Genomic DNA, 14,587 nt, shown 5'->3' with positions numbered 1-14,587 from the left:
CAGTGTAAAGACAAATAGTATTAAAAAGAAAAAAAGCTGAAAAAGTTGTACATTTTATTTGATATTTTTACAATAAAATAAATGTTAAAGTAAAAAAAAATATATACAAAATATCTTAGCTGTGTACTGTGAGAAAAATGCCTCTGTATAAAATGTGTTGCAGTTCTTATGCCGTTGTAACAATGAAATATTTCAGCAGCTAATTTGTATGCAATATAAACTGAATGTTTAATCTTCTCGCTAATGGCGAAATACCAACATGATTTGTCACATCTCTAGCTGCACAATGTATTGAATCAGATCATCTCATTTTCACTGCAATATCAACGTATATAATTCTGCAATCACAGAACTGCTGGGATTAAATATTTAGCAGTCTCTTGTATGTCAGGTCCTATGAATCAAATGCCTTGCTTGCACATTATTTATTTGGCCAATTTGATACATTTTCACACATGTTCATATGTTGTAGAACTTGGTCATCAAGATCATGACATTCAGGGAATTTCTTGGAGATAATATAGTTATAGTATAGGGAAAAAACAAAAAGGAAAACATAAATCATAATTTCTCCAAAATTCAACAATCACGTCTGTGCAATTTTAAGTTTGATTGGCACTGACCAATGATCTTTTAGTAGAAAACTCAAAAAATCTGATATTCAGTTTGCATCATAGTAAGTGCCATCAGGTCCAACTGACAACACTTTTTGGTGTAGACAGTAACACTGAGAGAAGAAGCCTCAGAGTTAGCTATTTTCTCTCAGTGAGACGTTTAAATGCACCTCAGGATATGCAGAGAGATTTCTCAAGATATTCAAATAGGCAGAAAATAAAGTGCAAATTTTCTGCAAAATTTAAACCACATGTGAGATGAGCTTGAGAGATCTAAACTCACAGCAGATAACATAAATGATCAACAAAGCACAGCAAAATTGTCTTTTTTTCAGAATTTGATATTTTATAAATCTCAATGGTTAGAATCTATTCTACTATAGGAAGCAAACACGGGGAGTGCTTTTTTATTATTGCTAAATGCTCTAACCATGCTCATTAATAATGTATGGCGCAGAAAAACTCTGACCAGTGCATCCATAAGCAACTAAATTCTAACCTCATTTGATTTTCATCCCATTATTGTTCTTACGTCAACATCTGCATGAAGCCGAATAAACTCACAAGCAGGCTTGAAAGCCCACTTAAAAGTTTCATTTTGTTTTTAGAACAGCAGTAAAGGCAAAATACATTAACAGAAACAAAAGTAAAAGTAACACAGTTTGGTTCTTTATTAAGGCCAGGAGAGGTCCTGTAATATCCAGCAGCTCAGCTGCAATCACTCCTCTGCTTTCCCTCGCTGGTTTCTACACCAGACTTCAATGTAATGCCTCCAGGGTGAAACGTGGTGCAGGGTGGGCTGATGATGCCTGCATGTCTGGGAAGAACAAAGGATGTATCACACCTCGTCTCCTCCCTCTTCTCTGCTCGCCATCTCCTTCTTCTTCTTCATCAGGTCATAAATGGGAGTTAAAGTCAGGTATGGCTCTAATTATAAGCAAGTTTGATAAAAAAAGAAAAGAAAATCTGGATTCAATCCAAGATGTGGATCATTAAAATATAAGCATTAAAGATATCTGGAGTTACTCTAAGTAGAAACAATGAATACGCGATCAGTTTGAGGCTATGTACACTAAAAACCATGAGTCAACAACAACCAAAAAAAAAAAAAGGCTGAATGTGCCAGAGATCCAACGATCCTGCTGTTTTAACTGTTCAGCTTTGTGACCTGCTGGTATATGGGTTTTTATTTAAAAAAAAACGCCACATCAGCGGTACTCCATAACCAGCTTTTACTCTTTAGAAGTGTTTCATTCCTATCTGGGAACAATTTCAAGTGTAGAATGGATCAAAAGCTGGAAAGTTGGGTTTTACTAATGCAGCAGATGTATCAGGTGTTTTTTCTTACTTAGTAATGGTCTGTTCAGTTATTTCTCCAGGAAATGTGCTTTTTTTCTGTGTAATTAGAAATGTCCTGAAAAATTGGCTGGTGACTAAAATCTGTTCAACCTTGACATGACTTAAAAACAAATAATTACCAATCAGTGAATGAAACATAATTCAACACTACTGTGTTGTAGTAATAAACACACTGTTGTTGACACCTATTACTGGCAGAAGAAATGGATTAATATCACTACCTGAGTTTATGAATGGCATCAGTGAAAGAACAAAGACGTAAGCCATTTAAAAGGAAATTTTATTGTGACATGTTGAGACATGTCTGAGGCAATTTAGGCAGTCAGAAAATGAAAGTGCAAGACTTTGAGCAGATCACAGGAAGGCAGAACATGCTATAAAAAAGCTGCAGTTTTATCCTTTTGAGATGTTATCTTCTATCTCTCACAGAACATGTGAAATCTAGAGCTGTAGACAACTTTTTGAAAATCCTTGGGAGATTTTCCACAAAATTTGTTTCCACACAAAACTAGTGCTGGCGTACCACATTTTTGTGTTTCTACTGGTGAAAACCGACTTTGATGAATTGGATTCTTCTTTGAGCCATTTAAGTGTTGGGCCATAGGAAAGAACTGACTTCATCTGAACCTATTGAGGGACAAGATGACCAACTACCACTCTAAGAGTTGCGAGCGCCATGTTTTATATTGTGGGATTAATTTTGTTTTTGATCAGCTTAATTACAGACCAAAACAATAAAAAATAAATCTGAACTTTATCACCAATAGCATGTGGAATAAGCATTGGAATTAACACAAGCTCAATGCTCCTGATTTATTTCCACCAGTTGTTAGCAGTAAATTATTGTCTAAATGTTGTATTTTTATACAGTTTTCTAGCACTGAGAGTAGATAAGTCGATTAGAACTGTGATGCATTAAAAATGATTGTTGTTTCAGCACAAATAATATGAAGGAATACAATAAAAGCTGGCAACATTAGGATATACATTTTCATAAATAGTGAAAACCAATGTGGTTTATCTAGTGAACTGTCTTGCTCGAATTTGATCCTCAACAAAATCACTGAATAAAACAACAAGAATCAAACATTTAGTTCATAAAATCAGTTAGGGATGTAATGACATAGCTTAGCTCCCAGGTTGTGGAAAATCAAACAGTTTCTTTTATAGAAACAGTTCAAAAATGTCTCAAGCACTAGCTTTGGCTGTATCAGAAGCCCAGTTCAGAAAACTTACAGATGGTCTATATGCCCTTCTACCTGGGCATCTGAAGCAAAATCTGTGTAGTAATGATGATGAACATCTTAAATATCCTTTGATAACTAATAGAACAAAACCAAAAAGGCTCCACTGATGTCTTTACTGTTTAGCAGTTTCCTGACACGTATGTAATGTGTATTGCTCCATTTCGCCCCTGTACGGATACTATTCCCGCCTTCTTTGTTTCTCTAATGCAATCCTGATTTTTGAAAGCTTAACTACATGTTTAATAAAATGTATTATTGCGTGGAGCAGGAGGGCTTGATAAAGCTTCCTGAATGATGTTCCTGTGTTTTCTTATATTATGGCTCTCAAAGAAAAACTGGAGTTGGCTAAAATGTATATGTGCAGGTCAAAGCTTTATCAACACTGTTGTTTGTTTGGAGAGCTGTGGGATCTGATCATAAACTTTTTCTTTAACTGTTTAGAAATGATTGGCAAACCTCTTTCCAACAACCTGACCTTGTTGCTGACCACTGCTTTTTTGGAACACTTCATTTTAACTTTCACAAGCAGTTTAACAAAGTTCCAATTAACACCTCAGATACATCGAGAAAAGCAGTTACATTTGAAACATTTGAGGTCACCACAGCAAGTTTGACTTTTAAGTCACTGGTGTGAATTGCTATTCAGTTGGAAGATTTTGCTGTTTTCAAAGAGACAACAAAAACGGCAGCAATTTAGCCACAAAGAGAACTACTGGTACAATACAGGAGTGCAGCTTTAGAGGGCATTAGACCATAAGAGGATGTTAGTTGTGCATTTGGCAGTTGCTGTGCCTATGTGCTCCACTGGCGGGTGGGATCAGACCCAGGATGTGTCACCAGTCTAGCCCAAAACTGTCACTCATCTCACTTCCTGCAGCAAGCCACCTTACATCTCCATGCCAACACATCTCATTAAAGAAAAAAAGAAAAAAGTCACCAACTATGTGCCAGCAGAAAAGTCCGGCCAATTTTCTCAAATGTGCCTTCGCGTGTGAAATGCAAAACCTGTGCTACATGGACATGGAATGCTTTTTCAATGACATTTTCAATCTGTCAGTATGATGAAACCACTGAAGGCGTATCAACAGCTGGACTGCAAGAAGCAAAATAAAATGTTACTCACCACTTTCAGCTCTGGAACTGATCGACTCAATGTCCATTCCTGACTATTGACGAATGAGTCTGCAAACAAGACAACAAACAAATAAATTATTAACGCACAATAACTGTAGTTTACACCCAAATGGTTGAGTCTACATGAAGTTTTATGATTGACACGTCAGCCGCCATACCCTGTTGATAAAACAAAGCTTATCAGCTCAGGACATTTTGTCCAACACAACAATGGATTATGTACATTTTATTCTAACTGTACCTTCACATGTTATTTTCACTTGCAAAAAAATCTATTAAACAATTTAATCTAAATGAAAAGTAGTGACTAATCAGCAGTCATGATAAATCCAGCTTACTGTTGTAAAACGGTTTGAAATATTGTCTCAGAATATATATATTTTTTTAAATTTCTCTTTCAATTCTTTTTGCCAAAATCTGCATCTATGGTAAACTACAAAAGCATGTACCAATTGATAAAGATGGACCTCCCATTAGGTGCATATATCACTGCAGCACCACAATAATGATTTTGGTAGCTGGGTCCAAAGGCTTTATTTTTGGAAAAACCAACACAATCCCTTTTCATGTCTTTGATATTGCAACGTTAGTATTGTGGAATCAATTTTTTTAATTTTCTTCTCCATATAAAAGCCAGAGTGTTAAAGATCCCGTTTTAAACACTGGTTTGAGATTTGTAATAATCTTACATATAGCAATGAAATATAAGATTTAGACTGTGGTGCTGAAGTGTGTCTATAAGCTCCGGCCCTTCGAACACAAATTTTCAATGATCGAGTTCCTGCTATTTCCAGGTAGCTTCATGGTCCTGCACATGTGAATAAAATTGCATCTTTAGACTACAGTGCTGCTCTAACTATCTGAGTCAGTTGTGTGGAAAAAGGATCCTGGTCCACGAGAACTTGAGTTTAAGACCCCTGTGTTTGCTTTATTATGAAATCTACTACTTGTTGATCACAGATAGTCTGGGATTTCTGTTAATTACATGGAATGTAAATAATGAATTGACATGCTGATATCTCTTGCTTCATTATACATTTTCAATATTTATCTTGGTAGAAATAACGTTGCCCTGATCTGAGATTGTTTTGCTGTTGAAATGAAAAATCATTCAGACTGATTATCAATGTCTGCTTTTTATTATGTTATTTTAAAAGCAGCAGAAACATACATAGCATCAATACCAATTCAAGATACCGAGACACTAATATAGTTATCACTGTTTTTGACAGAGTACAAAGGACCCAACCCTGTTTTAAAGCCACAACCTAGTAATTTAAGGTACTTTCTGAAAATATCTTTAAGTCTTAATCTTAGATCCAAAACGCATTGCAATTTTGACAAAAGTGATGAGGCTTCATGATAAAAAGAACAGCAACTCGTGGCATGCTCAGACCACACTTCTTATTCAGGCCGATTCATGTATTTAAACAAAAAAGTAACCTGGCAAAACAGAAAACATGGTTTGCGCAATACACAAACTAAGGCTAAATGCCCTTTTTCATAAGGATTAAATGTGCCAATTATCAGGCTTGACCAAACCTGTTTGGTTTAACAGCGACATTTGGAAACTAGATGATAGATTTTTGAAAATGGACAGAAGGGAGGATTACCATAAAGAACAATGGAAACTAACAGCACTAAACACAAATGACAACTCCACAAGCTGAGCCTGTTTCCCACAGAGAGGAACTATGTGTCATAATAACAGATAGAACAAAGGCCCTCCTAGTTTGGATCATGGTGTTCTCACAATCTGGACCAACCCAGGGAAGCTGCAGTCTCCAATACAGGAACCCAGACACTACGTCTCCAAGGCAACAGAATTTGACCACCTCTTGTCTTTTACACATGTCTCAACCATAACAATTAAAGTACTCTTCCACCATCATTACTGTAATACTTTGTTGCAGCAACAGTGATTTCCTTTTGTGCCTCAGGTGAGAATGACTTTAGACTGAGGACTGATGAAATAAACTATATGCTAGGCCCTGCTGTTAAAAGGTACCTCTTAATTTTCTTTGCACAATGCATGACATACTGTATGTGTGAATGATTCATAAGCCAAACAGACCGGAGCCAACAACTGTTTTACCTACTACAATTATCCCCTGCTAAAATGTTTACTGATTCCTGACCTCCGTTTAGCCTCACACTGCTTTAAGATGTCTCACTTGTTATGGGAGAGGGCTTTTCACTAACCATTGTGCAAGACAGGCTAGTCTTTAAACAGCACACCTCCTGCTAATCCCTCACAGTGTGGGTTTGACATGTCGTAACATGAACAAAGTCTGCTGAGGAGCAGACAGCTCAAAGTAGGTTACAGCAGACTGATCAGATAAAGCTATCCCCTTGTTTTCTTACATTTCCTGTTGTTTCCTATTTCCTTTGAGTTAAACAAGCAGCGACTGGACACATTGTAGTGTGCTCAGTTTTTTGGGACAGCATTTCAGCATTTGAACATTTTCCCATTTCTTCAACCAACAATGTGTTTTACTGACCAATACAGAGTTTGCAAAATTGTGAAGTGGTTTTCAAAACATTTTCTCAAATAGAACCATGAAAAGAGTGACATGCATATGTATTCAGTTCCATTTACCATAATAACTAAAGAGAGACCAGTACAAGCAATTGCTTTTAGAGGACACTTAATTAATAAAAATATAATTAATATTTTTCTATACATGTGTATAATGTCACTATACTTTGAGCTGAATGCTCAACTATGTGTGTTTGCCAGAGAATATTAGTGAACAAGCAGTGTGAAGACCAAGAAACAAACCACAGAGGTCAGGGAAAAAGTTGTGTTTAAAGGGACCCTAGCAGATAGAGATGTGCCTAAAATCTCCTGCAGCTATATTTGTAGTTAATGTCCATCACATATACATCTGTATTTTGCTCTGGTCTACATAAAAACCCAATGAAAACACTGAAAAACAACATATCTTTACCAAGTGAAAAACAGTAGATTAGACAACAATGTATTTTTTCTCTACCTTACAAATCTCTCAAGAATTCACCAGATACTCTTCCTCAGCAGACAGCTCTATCATTGAGGAGAGATACAGTACAATTACTACGGTCCACCACTAAAAGAAAGAGCCCTAATTGAATCCTTGTGCTCTTTGTTACATCATCCTTTAAATATGATCATCCCCACATTGCTGTGTCCCAGAATGCCAAGGGAAACAGAGAGCCCCATAATTTCTGATGCCAACAGAGGACACCGGTTTCTTTGTCTTTCTCTCAGGAAAACTATGTTGCCGACTAACATGAGATGTCCTCCAAGTCTTAGGACTCTGAACCACAGCTGCCCTAAAAATTTTTTCACTTTCACAAGGGTAGATAATTTAGCAGCAAATTTGTGCAAATGCTTGTTAGGCGTGTGCATGTGTGAGTGTATATTTATACTGTGGGAAATAAGTGGGTTTTGGAATGAGAGAGAACAGCTCTGAGGTCTACACTTACACACTGACTTTCCAACCAGGCCATTCCACCATCAGAAATTACAGGCTGAGAATTCATCATGCAAACTACTTCAATCGCTTGCGAACCTCACAACCAAGTTTCTCCGTCTGGCTTCTTTTATCATAGTGTCCTGTCCAAAATTGGCCTGTAGCATCTTTCTTCTCCATGCTGTTTTTCAAAAATACACATCCACTAACAAAATAACCTAGGAATGCTCTCATCTCCTGGGCTGTATTCCCAAAACTCAACCTGTAATTTCTCTCAAAGGGGACAGATAAGTAGCAAACACAATTATGCACGGCCAGTCTTGAGGAGTCTGTAGAACCTACTTTACTTAAAGCTCCATCAAGCACTTTGCAGACACAGATCAGTCAGTTCTCTGAAAATACGCAGACTATTCCATTTCAGATAACATTAACATAACATTAGCAAAAGTTGCATTTTTAGCCATAATTTTAATAGCTTTCTCAGGTTTTATTGTTAATAAGAAAATCCATCAGATGCTACAAGCAGCAATCAATGCAAGAAAGCCAACTATTATTAATCCAAAATGAATATGAAATTATTCAAAACCTTACTCATATACAGTACCTCACAAAAGTCTTCATACTCAGATTTTTTTTCATCGTGTAACCACAAACTGCAATGTATTTCATTTTGATTTTATTTGGCTGGCAAGAGTAGTCAATACCAGTACACAAAAGAGTGTGTTATTTATATTTTAAATGCAGAACAAGTGAGTCAGTGGCTCACTGACTCACTCCCCAAACAGATCAAGAAGAAAGTTTAAGAAGCTATGATGTGTTTAAAAACAATATCCTCAGCTTTCAACATCTCGCACAACTATGTTCAATCTAACATCAATTCAGTTGAGTTCAGTTTATTTATATTACACCAATTCACAATAAAGGAAATGCAACATAACTGCAAACTATTCAAAACATGGACAGGCTGGAGTGAGAACCATGCAACTTGCCTCAAGGGGACACAGCAAACACATAGAAGAAGGTGTTTGGGTCAGAGGAGGCATACATTTAACATTTTGGCCTCCATGCAAAACAATATCTGTTTCCTACTGAAAATGCCATCCTCAGGGTAAGATATGGTGAACGGAGTATTAAGCTGTGGGGATGTTTGTGTTCAGCAGGTGAGGAAGATTTATTGAGAGAAAATATTGCAAGAAACCCTGTTGAAGGCTGTAAAATACCTGAATTGAGGTACAGGCTTGCAACAACCCTGAAGTTGCAGCCAAATCAACAATAGAATGGTTTAGATAAACATAGTAGTCGGTCTATGTTCAGGCCCAAATTTAATTTAAAATACATATGACTACTTGAGATGGAGTTCATAAAAGGTCTGTAATCTGAGTGAGTTTGAGCTATAGTTTGAAAAAAAGAAAGGGAAAACAAAAACCACATATTGCGCCAAAGCAAAGCTGGTAGAGACATACCCCAGAAACATTGTAGCCCTAAATGCAGTAAAAGATGGTTCTACAAAGTACTGGCTCAGGCTGGCAGAATACTCCCCCCAGTAATTTTGAATTATTTTTTTTTAAATATCAAAATTGCATTCTTTTGATCCCACTTTACAATGATCCACTACTTTAATAGTCCATAAAAGCACAAAATAATAGATTGAGGTTTATGTTTATAACATGACAAAATATGAAAACATTGAAGAAGACTTTTGAATGAAAATGGAAACCTAAGTGTTAAATAGATCTCAAACTTCTTCCTGAAACTATTTCAGAACAGAAGGATCCAGGTATACTAGCAAACAAAAGTTACAAAGAACAAAATGTACTCCAGCTGAGATTTGCAGGGACAGACGCTGAAAGACAAGTTTCAGCCACTTGGCAGATTTCTTTGCTTTGCATATTTTACATGTGATATTTCAACATTTCACTTACTCTATAGCCCCTACAGCAGTGCAGCACTTTCACTGTGTTAGAGTTTATGTTCACAACATAACTACCCACTGTGGAATCATTTCTTCTTTTTTTAATTTGTAGACTTGGGAGCAGGCAGACAGAATCAAAAAGCAAGATGAAGTTAAAACAGGAATTACTGTTGGCAGAAATTTGCAGGGAGTGATATCAAATGAGACAGCAGAGGGAATTCCATCCTCATGAATAACTTTTATGTCAGATTCAAGAAAAGCATACATGGATCTATACAAAGTCAAGGGGAATTTTTTTCAGTGTTCAAAAGTCAGCATGCGTTTGAACAAATCTCTATCACAACTCCTGGTAGCGTGTTGCTTTATATATTCCAACCTTAAATAGATATGTGCACTGAAGACTGTGTCAGCTACTCGAAGACCCCTGTGGAGCCCCTTGACTCAATGCATGGTCCACTGATCACTGCTCGGTACGCAGGTACGACAGAGTTGCTTTGTTCATCCACAATTGGGGGGGGTGGAGACTGCTCCACACTCACCTAAAGTACCTTCCCCCCAAACCTCACTGTGTGTATGTGTTCAGTTTTAGACAAACTGGGCTTCAGCTTTCTGGATTTAATTTAAGAACAAGCACTTAGGCAGGTAGCGACAGGCGCCGAGTCCCGCCCTGGGCATTGAACACTCAACTTTGCTCAGGTTGATCGGCGCACCTACATTCCTGATGCCTGACTGAAGCTGTGGTGGAATAAATGGTCAAACACTGACTGTCAATCCACCACAAATGTGTAGGTAACCATGGTAACATTTCATGGGAAAAAACAAACATAGGAGTTCAACAGGGCACTTTAAGTACTTTGTATAACCTAAATATATAGCTTCAGTTTTGACATAATGAGTGGGTTAACATCGGATATATGATACCTCACGTCAAGGAAGTTCATTAGTCATCACAGTCTAATTTTGTCTCTAGAGAAAGGTTGAAAGAAGGAGTTCATGTACAGAAAGCAACAAATCTTAAACTGGAGCCATTAATACAGAAAGTTACAAACATTTGCCTCTTTTCTGGCTGCTCTTTCAGACCACTGGACAAACACACTCCACTGTCAGTGTTAACCTTTAAACACTGTGCTTAAGTCGTTTTCTCCACTCCCCATCATTATTGCATGTAAGCTCTCCTAATATAGCTCTGCTAGACTGCCAAATGCATCCTTATTACTGCTACTGACTGCTTTAATGTGACTGTTTTAAGCTGCATTTCCGACAGAGTGTCATCAAGAGATAGTGTGGTACACCATCTCTTGTGTACCACACAAGAGTTGTTTAATACAACTCTTAAACAAGCCTACAACAAGCTAGGTTGTATTCTGGTTTGATTTTATTTTACTTTTCTACCCATTTACTCAAGAATAAAAAAACCTTCTATAAGCAATATGTAATAGCTATGAAACAGTGTACAAAGAGGAGGGCTACCCATGAAAAACAATGGAAAGATGAAGCACCCAAAATAGAATTTTAAGAGGACTCTCTGGCAGACATTTTTGAACCCCATCCAAACTTACAATTCCCCACATGTTTCTCATTTGCTTGTCCACACTGGGGGAAAATGGAGAGGGGAAGTACCCTTCTGCAATTCTGCAAGCTGTAACTTTCTTTGGAGTGAATGATAGTCTATGAATGGAGCGTAGAGCAATAAAAGAATGTCCACACTCTTGCAGGACTTACCTTGACCTTTGTGGTAGTCTGTGCCTGCCAGAGTCTCTATGGTGATTGGCTGTGCCTTATTATTCCCAGGCTGGGGATACTGGCCATTGTCTTTGTTATGGGGCTGCTGGGATTCACTTTTCGGCTGCTCTTTCCTCCTGAAATGTCTGGCTATGAGCTGCCATAAGCTTTGTTCTTCCTGCACTGGTTTGGAAGATAATTTTGTAGGACACAGGGGTACCTCCATTACCTTGGTTTTCCCCCTGCTGTGATACTGAATGTACTGCATGCCCCCATCGTCTGTGGGTTCACATGAAGCTGGGAGCGTTTTTCCTGTGAGATACGAGAATGGCCGTGGATGCGTTGTTGTCTCCTCTCCAGAACTATTAATTTGAGAGTACTCCCTTGACTCCCCCTCAAATCCCAGATTGACTTTCTCACGTGGCCGATTCCTCCTGATTCGCAAACTGAAGCTCCGTTTTAGAGAGGTCAGTGTAGTTTTGGAAGCATCAGATTTGTTGGATTTTATGAAAGATGCCGTATCTTTGTCCGTGTCTTTATTCCTATCTTGAGATGTTTTCCCAAACAGTTTCCAACGAAAGCCACCTTTAAAAAATCCTCCTCCATCATTGCCTGTGCGGTTACAGTTCATTTGGCTGTCAATATAATCATCAGACCCTTTCTTTCGTAGTTCCAATACCGTCATGCTAACAGGCCTGGGTTTCCAGGTCCTTTGTCGGGACCGGAGAGGTGCATCTGCAGATCCTGATGACCTTTGAGCCAACACAGAGTTGAGGCCATCTACTACCCACAGTTCAGACTTCCTGCTCCTGTGCTGCTCGTTATTTTGCAAAACTCCTTCCCCTTTGCAGAGGTCATGAGCCTGTTGTTCTGACAGAACTGTGCCCTGGCCTGCCAAAATGCAAACACTACTTGGCCTCCCAAGCAGCTTTCCTTGATCCAGGTGAGAATCTCTTTGCTGGTCAACTGGGTTGCCATACATACTCATCGTTCTCCTGCTAAGCAAGGCTTCATTCTGTTTTGGTCTCCGTAACACGGCCCGTGGTAAAGATCTGTGCTCTTCAATGGTGGCATGACCCCCGTGGACCAGCCTTTCAACACGTACGGTGACAGAGCATGACGGTGAACTCTGAATATGTTGCTTCTGGGTATCCGCCTGAGCTGTTAACTCTACCGTGTCTCTATTGCATTTTGACTTCTTGGAGGGTTGTTTCAAAAACTTGTCTGTCTTCATTTTTCTCTCCAACTCCTCCTCCACAATTACCTCCTCTTTGGAACTTCCATGTCTGCTCGTGCCACTCAGGGAGGGCCAGGTGCTGAGTTTCTGTCGTGCTCTGCCCGGCCTCGGGCTGTTCTCCATTGGCACAAGATTCATTAGCTCTCCCTTTAGGTGGGTATCCTCCACCAAGTTGTTAGTGACCCACCCCATGTTGGGCTCAGACGATGCTGCATCTCTCTGTGTTTTTTTCAGGGTAATTGAGAGATGGTAAAAAGTTATCCCCTCCTGCTGTTGACTCTCAGTGGCACTCCTTGGGGTCACATCCACGGTTCCACTACTAAGGAGTAGCATCACCTTTGAATCAAACAGATCCACCCATATTTCTTCATTCACACACTAAAACAAGCATGAAAGACTGGCCACTGCCTGGGAGCTGAAAGTCGGTTCATAAAGTCCTTCATTGAAGCCTAAATTCCTATGCCAGGCATAATCCTTCACCTCTGACATGGAAAAAAAAAACTTCAAACAAGTTAGTGCAATGCCTCACTGCCACCTGCATCCTCTGGCTCCTTTACTAAGCAGACTCCCAAAGGATTTTTCACTCTCCAGCGCCGATACCTGTCCAGCGTAAAGGATTGCCCAAAAGAAAAATAAGTTCTTTAAGCAAGACATATTTGGAGCAGATAAAAAAGAAACTTGAATCATCCCCCTGTGTTCTTCATCCGTCTTTGTTTGGCAAGTTTACGAACCGCGAGCACTGCTTGCAGTTGGTGCAGACAAACCCCTTAATCTCTGAGTTCTTGCCATGTAGAGCATGAGGGAGTGTGTCTGTGTTTGAACTTTCAGCTGCCTTCCAACCCCTGGGACACACGGAAAACAAGGAGTGGATCCCAGGAGCATTGAACACACCCTCCTTCTTTCTCCAGAGCTGGCAGAAACCCTGGAGATAAAACTAAGCATGAGAGCAAGCGACGCATGAGCTGGTGTAATCAGACAATATGCAACAATAAACATACATGGATAGACACTTTGTGTTCTACTGGTCACTGGCAAAACACAACAAAGAGGGATTCATGTTCATGTTTAGTGGAAAAATAGAGAATAAAGTATAACAAACCGTGATACACTGCACATTTCTGTGTGTGTGTTTTACCAACTATACATGATCTATATAAATAAATACTAATATACACATACTGCTTAGGGTTTGCACACCAAATTGCAATAATTTTAACAGGATTTACTTCTGCATCTTTGAAAACCTGCGTTGGTAACATGGACTAACCATAAACCACAGAGCAGGCTGCAGGTGTCTCTGACTGCAGCCTACACTCAGTGGGAGAGCTTAAGCTTAATTCCAAGATTGGATGACAGCTATTTATGGTGAGGAAATTATTCTTTTTAAAGCACTGACAGTAACTGTGCAGGAAATGCTGCTGTGGGCATCTTATAAATTATGCTCTGTGCATTGCAACATGACAACATGATTTTAATTCACCATATTTAATTAAAAAGTTTGAAGACAGAGCAACCTAAATAGCTCTGTCTTGAATTGGAATTATCCAACATTGTAATTTCTTACCTTAATTTCATAATAGTGTGTTGCTTCATTTAGTATGCACAAAGCTGTGTGTTACAAAGATAATTGCAGAATGATAAAGCCAAATTCATCACACAGGCAACTGCTGTAATTACTGCATGGACAGAGCTGGAATACTGCCCCTCTGTGGTCAATTACGAAACGGATTTAATAATACAGGGGGATAAGAAATCTATTTACGTAAGAGTTATCAATTAGGTACAAGTTTACTAGGAAAACCCTACGATTCCACCAAAATACTCACACAATCCTCCATAATATAAAAATGTTTCTATATCTAATTTAAAATAACTACTTATCTAGTTCATTATTGTGGTACTGCCTT

The 14,587-nt window shown here is 38.6% G+C and overlaps 1 protein-coding gene across 5 annotated transcripts in view; it reads right to left on the bottom strand.

The window, feature by feature from the left end:
* LOC102235584 (arf-GAP with GTPase, ANK repeat and PH domain-containing protein 3) overlaps positions 1-14,587 on the bottom strand; it is a 150,117-nt gene that overhangs the window by 79,848 nt on the left and 55,682 nt on the right. For 3 of the 5 annotated variants that reach the window (XM_023334877.1, XM_023334879.1, XM_023334878.1), the window contains exons 1-2: positions 11,444-13,479; positions 4,344-4,402 (exon numbers count right to left, since the gene is read on the bottom strand). In XM_023334877.1, the coding sequence (XP_023190645.1) occupies positions 4,344-4,402; positions 11,444-13,013 (1,629 nt within the window). In that variant the 5' untranslated portion in view covers positions 13,014-13,479. Of the gene's footprint in view, positions 1-4,343; positions 4,403-11,443; positions 13,480-14,587 lie in introns of those variants that run through there. The other 2 variants (XM_023334875.1, XM_023334876.1) reach the window with 2 other exon arrangements.

Source organism: Xiphophorus maculatus, chromosome 6, assembly GCF_002775205.1.
Source record: "Xiphophorus maculatus strain JP 163 A chromosome 6, X_maculatus-5.0-male, whole genome shotgun sequence".
In the NCBI taxonomy this organism is placed as follows: Eukaryota; Metazoa; Chordata; class Actinopteri; order Cyprinodontiformes; family Poeciliidae; genus Xiphophorus; species Xiphophorus maculatus.
This window is presented reverse-complemented; position numbering and strand designations above follow the sequence as displayed.